This window comes from Montipora capricornis, chromosome 12 (assembly GCF_036669925.1).
Source record: "Montipora capricornis isolate CH-2021 chromosome 12, ASM3666992v2, whole genome shotgun sequence".
NCBI lineage: Eukaryota > Metazoa > Cnidaria > Anthozoa > Scleractinia > Acroporidae > Montipora > Montipora capricornis.
The window spans coordinates 479,652-486,827 of NC_090894.1; the positions used below are offsets into that span (position 1 = coordinate 479,652).

Consider the following 7,176-nt stretch of genomic DNA (forward strand, 5'->3'; position numbering starts at 1 on the left):
GTAGTGTGTGATTCTTCATTCTTGTTTACATTACTCCACCCGATGACGGGTTCAATTAAAGTGAACCATGCATGTGAACGGTGATTATTTGTTACTTCCCACCTTCACGTCAAGCGATTGTTCATAAATAGAAATCAAGTTTAAGAATATTTCCATCTCAGCCATTGCGATAGGTCAAAATAACCAAAAAAAACCCGATAAAATTATCATTATCGCACGTAAAAAGATCTCCACTTAAAAAAAGACTTGACTTTCTTCACACAATATTTCAGGGGGGGACCAACCAAACCAACCCTGAACGCAGACTGACCACGTGAAAGAACTTATAAGTTGGTTATGATACCATTTCTCAGAAATGAAGTTTAGTCGTCTTATTTGATAAATCTTTGACAAGTTCCACTCCAAGGCCATTTTACATTTAGTTATCTTAGAACCACTTTAGACCTGACTTAAACACGGCGCTGGAACCGTTTACGTTTGCTACTGCTAGGTAAGTGTGACCTTTATAATCGAATGACTTGACACGTCTTGGTCTGTAGTTCTGTGGAAGCTCTTGATACCTCGACATAAACTCAGATTCCGAGTGCACATACAAAACTAACACGTCATGATAATATTCGGCCGCGCACAGGAACGTTTGACCACACATCGTAAACGTATGCAAGGTCGAAACGGAACGTCGTTTTGAAAGAGTTTGATTCACATTAACAAACTTTTCACCGTCCCACTTGTAAATCACAATCCCATCAAACATTATCGCAAATGCAAGGAATACAGTATCGTCGATTGTGAAGGACTTGAGATCCCAGACTCTGTGGCCAAAGATCTGAGGGAATTTCGGGTCGATAAATTTCTTCCCCGACCATTTCATCACGTCTGAAGAATCCAGATTGTACCAGTTTGCAAAAACAATAAATGTTTCGTTGTCTATTGTTAACACTGTACTTGCCCACGCGTCGTGTGTTCTTATTTCCTGTAACTCCTCAAACTTATTGTCCTTCCACTTGTAGATGGGGGAGTTTATACTTTTAGAAATTCCATCGTAAGAATTCGTGACTGCAAGGAACAGTTCCGAATGTATTTTAAAGAAGTTAAAACTGGTTCCTCCGGATGTTGAAATGTTCTGCCAAAGCTCGAAACTGTGTCCTTTCCACTGGAAAACGGAAGAATTTAGATTGTAAGTATTTCCATCCCAAAGATTGGCGATAGCAATGTAATGTTTATCAGCGATCATAAAGTATTCGATGTCGCATGCTCCAGTGGTGTTTATGGTCTGGTGAAGCGTAAAATTTCCAGCCGACTCGTTTAGTTTGTAGATGTAAGAATCCACCTTGTAATTATATTTACCGGGGGTACCCTCACGATACTGAGCGAAGGCGATAAACAAACTTCCATCAATAGTGAACACTTCAACATCCAGGGCTGACTGTGTTGGCAGGTCTTGATATTTTGTGAAGTAATTCAATTTGCCGGTACAATCTTCAATTGATAAATAAAAGAAATGTCTCATTATTTTAAACCTCCGCACAATATTAAATAAACAGGATGCATAATATTCCCCATGCTCAATTTGCGCGAAGAAACTTTTTTGTTTTCAAAAGTGGTTACTTTTCACTATAGGTACGATTTCAGGAAGATACTCAGGCTTTATTTTATCGTGTTACTTATTAATCTGTTAATGGGATCAGTGCAGGTCTTGATAATTTGTTTAAGTGAATCAATTTGCTGGTTCAACCTTGATGAATAAAAGAATGTGGCTGTATCGCTGGGGCATTACCCATACAATATTAAATAGCCAGGATAACATGAAAAAGGTTTTTCCCACAAGTTAAGTTTGCTCTTAGAAATAAACTATTTTTAAAAGTTTTTATTTTTAGCTTTAGCACGATTTCGAAAGTGTTCCATTCGTTTCGGGAAGAATCCCAGATGTGATTTTTTTCGTTTCATTTACTGACCAGTAAATGGCGTCAGTGTCACGTACGATGAACATTGTTGGCTTGCTTTAAAATGTATGAGTTTTTCGCCTTAAAGCAGTCCTGACCTGAAAAATTAGGATTTGCCGTTGACATATATTTTGCGTTAAAGTGCTGCCATTGCCAAAAAGTCAATGACGGATTTCGGATTTCAGAACTATGTTAGCTAAACACTAACCAACCAAAGTTTTAAGCCTTGATTTAAAAAAGACCCCTGTTTTTTTTAAACTATAATTTTCTTATTTAATGGTCAGCTATTACTAACTTAAGTTCTTGAGAGAGCTGGATCGAGGAGAAAATGACGTCACAGACTCACTAGTTTAAGAATACAATGCGTGTGTACGCCGCAAAATTAATATGCAGCACTGGAGTTTTGGGCTTTCAGACTTTTGAACTCGTGTTTTGCATAAACAAGAAGCTGCATTTACACGTTAAAATTTTAAGGTTGTGAGTAAATGACGTCACTTTCCCCTAGATCCAACCCTCTGAGGTCCAATCAGTCAGTTTTGAACGTCAGTAATGGCGGACCTTGAAATCCAAAACTTTCACTCAAAGTAAACAGCCTTTGGATAAAAATTCAAAGCTCAAAATTTTGCCAGTCAGGTGTTAAGCAAACACACTTTTAAAATTTGAAAAAAAAAAAAGGAAGTAATTTTTTGAACATAAGTAGCACTTTAACTCCTTGTGATTTTGCTCCAAACAGGCTGCACAAGTTGCATTAAGTTTCCCGAATTGCCATTTTCCTAATGGTTGATTCCTAGTGATTCCTGAGTAGTTCAAGTTTTTTTACGGTGGGCGCTAACAGCTAGTTTTGCACTTTATATCAGTTTGCCCCCACAGAGGACTGCAACTACCAGGGACTCAGTGGGAACTTACCATCAGCCGTTGGCAGTTGATTGTCCAGCGGCCGAGCTCATGACAAATAGATTCCATGTTGCCGTGCGTCTGTTCAGTAATAGATCACAGACGACAGCCGAGTGTGTCACTGATCTTCTCAGCACATTTTGATGCCATTTGTGATCTATCAGTAAATATACGCACGGCAAAAGATATCATTTTTTCGCGTCAATTTGACACGCAATGTAATAGCCAATCAGGAACCCTTATTTTAGGAAATAAACCAATCGTATTGCGAGAAAGTTATAGACAACTCTTGCTCTTTATTTGTGTTATGAGTTTGGTCTCCCTCAGAAATAAACACTTTCTTTGGCATTGAATATTGCGGTAAAAAACAAATCGAAAGTGGTTCGGCGTTGGCTGCGCCTCGTGAGTCCACAACATTTTGACCACCATGATGACGAATATCATTGTCGATAAGAGTACAGACAACGCTAAACCACTTTCGATTTGTTAAATATTTGTTTCATAAAATAAAGAATTAAAGTTTTGATGATGACGTCAGCTTTGCGTTTGTCCTCTTATAGATCATAAGGTGAAAAACCAATGCGTGCATTATTGAGCTTATATTATAAACCTTGATTGACCTAAGAAACTGGTTTGCATTCCTTTTTTGAAGAACATTTATTCTTGCATTAAGAAGCAGGCTGTGACCTCATCTCATGGATACACCCATACCTCACACTAGCTTGTGGGAGGGGTTAACAAAGCTTAAATCAGACGCGGCGACAAGAGTGGTCTACGACAATCCCGTGTTGTATCGGTCTCTGGAAAACTTGTCACAGTACACGATGCTTTAATTTGAATGCTTTGAATTGTCCTACTACAGTCCACCCCTTTTGTAACTGACAAAAAATAATGGCTCAGCTCTAAACGAACTAGTGATTTTTCCAATACGGATAAAAGCAAGGAACACTACTGTTATTGTACCTGAACATGACCGTCCATCACCAGTAAAGCCTGTCTTGCATGTGCAGTTGAAGTTTCCAGCCGTATTTGCACAAGTTGCATTTTCATTGCAATCGTGGATCCCGGTGCTGCATTCATCGACATCTGAATACCAAGAAAGGATACAGGTACGCAATTAGCGATTTCAAAGCCTTTGATAAAAATCATCCAACAGTTGATCTTCGTTCACCATCATCACTGAACAAGCATGACTGTTTGAACAAGGCCTTAACTTACGAATGTGGCCAACTACAAAAAAAATACTCTCATATTTTAAATGAGAGTTTATGCTTCTGACGAATAGTACGCTAAAAAATTTGCAGCTCAAAATGAACCAGTGATATTTCATGGCGATACGAATAAAAGTAACACTTAGCTATTGTACCTGAACATGACCGTCCATCTCCAGTAAAGCCTGTCTTGCATGTGCAGTTGAAGTTTCCAGCCGTATTTGCACAAGTTGCATTTTCATTGCAATCATGGCTCCCGGTGCCGCATTCATCGACATCTGAATACCAAGAAAGGATACAGGTACGCAATTAGCGATTTCAAAGCCTTTGATAAAAATCATCCAACAGTTGATCTTCGTTCACCATCATCACTGAACAAGCATGACTGTTTGAACAAGGCCTTAACTTACGAATGTGGCCAACTACAAAAAAAATACTCTCATATTTTAAATGAGAGTTTATGCTTCTGACGAATAGTACGCTAAAAAATTTGCAGCTCAAAATGAACCAGTGATATTTCATGGCGATACGAATAAAAGTAACACTTAGCTATTGTACCTGAACATGACCGTCCATCTCCAGTAAAGCCTGTCTTGCATGTGCAGTTGAAGTTTCCAGCCGTATTTGCACAAGTTGCATTTTCATTGCAATCATGGCTCCCGGTGCCGCATTCATCGACATCTGAATACCAAGAAAGGATACAGGTACGCAATTAGCGATTTCAAAGCCTTTGATAAAAATCATCCAACAGTTGATCTTCGTTCACCATCATCACTGAACAAGCATGACTGTTTGAACAAGGCCTTAACTTACGAATGTGGCCAACTACAAAAAAATACTCTCATATTTTAAATGAGAGTTTATGCTTCTGACGAATAGTACGCTAAAAAATTTGCAGCTCAAAATGAACCAGTGATATTTCATGGCGATACGAATAAAAGTAACACTTAGCTATTGTACCTGAACATGACCGTCCATCTCCAGTAAAGCCTGTCTTGCATGTGCAGTTGAAGTTTCCAGCCGTATTTGCACAAGTTGCATTTTCATTGCAATCATGGCTCCCGGTGCCGCATTCATCGACATCTGAATACCAAGAAAGGATACAGGTACTCAGTTAACAATTTCAAACTTTGATAAAAATTATCTATTTAACACTTTGACCTTCTTTTACTATCATTAATTATGATGACCGTTTGAACGGGGAGTGAATGACCACGACCAAAGGAAAGACCATCCTATTTCATTTGAAGATTGATGTCTCTGACAAAAAACAAAGGCTCAGCTCAAAACGAACTCTCTGTGTTTATTCCCAATACCGTGATAAAACGAGGAACACCACTTATTTTGCACCTGAACATGACCGTCCTTTTTTAAACGCATTTCTGCTTTCTCAGAACCTCTTCTTAGCCTTTTTTAACCTAGTGGCTGCCACTCTTAGACATTGTACGTTTTTAAAAAAGCAACAAACGTTTTCCTGTCTTTACCGTTTTCGCAGTTTTCTCCTGTAAATCCTGATGGACACTCACATACATAATTCTTGTCGGTGTATCCCAAAAGACACTTTCCATTGTTGAGGCATGGATTATAACAGCAAGGATTCTGATAAGGCAAGATAATCGTAACTATATTGAACTCAGTTCAGATCACGGATTTCCTTGGCTCAAATTTATCAGTCGCGAGATATTTGTTGTCTTACTTTTTGTTTTGCTTTCCCTGTTATCATTTTCCCAATCGTTTCCCAACCAAGTAATAGATTAAGATATTGAAAAATCGTCATATAGCTATGTCATTTCCATGCAATTTTGGTGCGCTATTGGTGCGTTTAATTAGTTTCACATCCCATATACGAAACACTTTAATGCGGTAAGTAAAAGCTGAGGAAAACTGAGATTTATAGCCTGACATATAAAGGGAAGCCATACATTCCCTTTCAGTTCAGCTGAAAAGGGTGAAATCGGGCCCAAAATATTTTGATTTCAATTTATCATGAGATACCTTTGCGCCTCTGTATGTCCAACCCTGCCTTGGCTTGAGATCTTCCGGGTGCTGGCAGTGGTCCGAATCACTCAGTTCACAGATGACGCTGTTTGGAGATTTTTCGCTGCCAATGTTGACAGACACACATTTGTTATCCATGAGACACCAACGCTCGCATTGGTCCTTTCCCACAGAGATATTCATAAAGACGTGACTTTCCAAGTGTTGACCCCATTGTACAGGCAGAAAGTGGAATGCTCGACAGGAAAGATCTATGAACAATGGCACAAGGCACACGTAAGACAAATGTTGCTATTTTAACACACATTCCGAAGATCCCAAAAATTGGCCACATTCATGATAGCAAACCTCACTTTCGGCTTGAAAGAGTGCTTTGCAGATTTTTGTTTTTTGAGGAATTCTCCGGCGTGCGGAATAACCCGGCCATAGCAGGTCTTACCACTTGGAGAAACTAGTCTTGAAACAAGCTATTATGAATTCTCTCTAACGATTTATTGAATGTTTTCGATTAATTAGTTTCGCTTGAGGCAAGATACTGACGGGTTCAGTCAAATATATTAAATGACATCTAATTCGTGGTTCTGATAAATGTTATATAATGCCGGAATTTGTCGTTAAGGTTTAGTCTACCTTTAAACCAAAAGTAAATTAGATAAGAATGTTGTTATGGCATGGGTGGGGTGGGTGGGCTCCCCAGCACAGTCACAAATGAGTCTATTTTTAGAATACCCGTTACCGCGAAAATTATTTGTCATGTCCCTGGAAAAAAACATGGCAGAAACAGTTTCGCGTGACATGGCTTCTTCTGATTGGTTAGCCCTTTGTTTGTTTCGCGCCCAGTGTATCTGTGAGGCCGCAAAGTGATAGATCAACACTCTTATCTAATTCACTCTTGTTTAAACTAAATGACCCAATAGACGAGTTCACGCTCTTGAGTGCATCATTGGTAATATTATTGAAAAGAGGTCCAAAGTTTCTGCCATACATTTCCTGTAACTCCAAAGGCACAAAATTACAGAAAATGTATGGAGACGAAAAAGCAATGTTTAGGAATTCCAAAGAATAAATACCAAGTCCAGTTCATCTCTATTGTGACCTTGAACTTATTTGTTTGGTTTATGAAGGCGAAA

At 38.8% G+C, this 7,176-nt stretch overlaps 2 protein-coding genes across 2 annotated transcripts in view; both read right to left on the minus strand.

Moving 5' to 3' along the window:
• Nucleotides 1-427: 427 nt before the first annotated feature.
• Nucleotides 428-1,510, minus strand: LOC138027497 (thrombospondin-type laminin G domain and EAR repeat-containing protein-like). Its single transcript, XM_068875052.1, has one exon. It carries the CDS (start codon nucleotides 1,508-1,510, stop codon nucleotides 428-430), a length of 1,083 nt encoding a protein of 360 aa, XP_068731153.1.
• A 2,856-nt stretch (nucleotides 1,511-4,366) lies between these two features.
• Nucleotides 4,367-7,176, minus strand: part of LOC138027498 (neurogenic locus notch homolog protein 1-like) — a 9,094-nt gene continuing 6,284 nt past the window's right edge. The window contains exons 2-5 of the mRNA XM_068875053.1: nucleotides 6,044-6,297; nucleotides 5,533-5,647; nucleotides 5,009-5,131; nucleotides 4,367-4,470 (exon numbers count right to left, since the gene is read on the minus strand). Coding sequence (XP_068731154.1) covers nucleotides 4,367-4,470; nucleotides 5,009-5,131; nucleotides 5,533-5,647; nucleotides 6,044-6,297 — 596 coding nt within the window. The remainder of the gene's footprint in view (nucleotides 4,471-5,008; nucleotides 5,132-5,532; nucleotides 5,648-6,043; nucleotides 6,298-7,176) is intronic.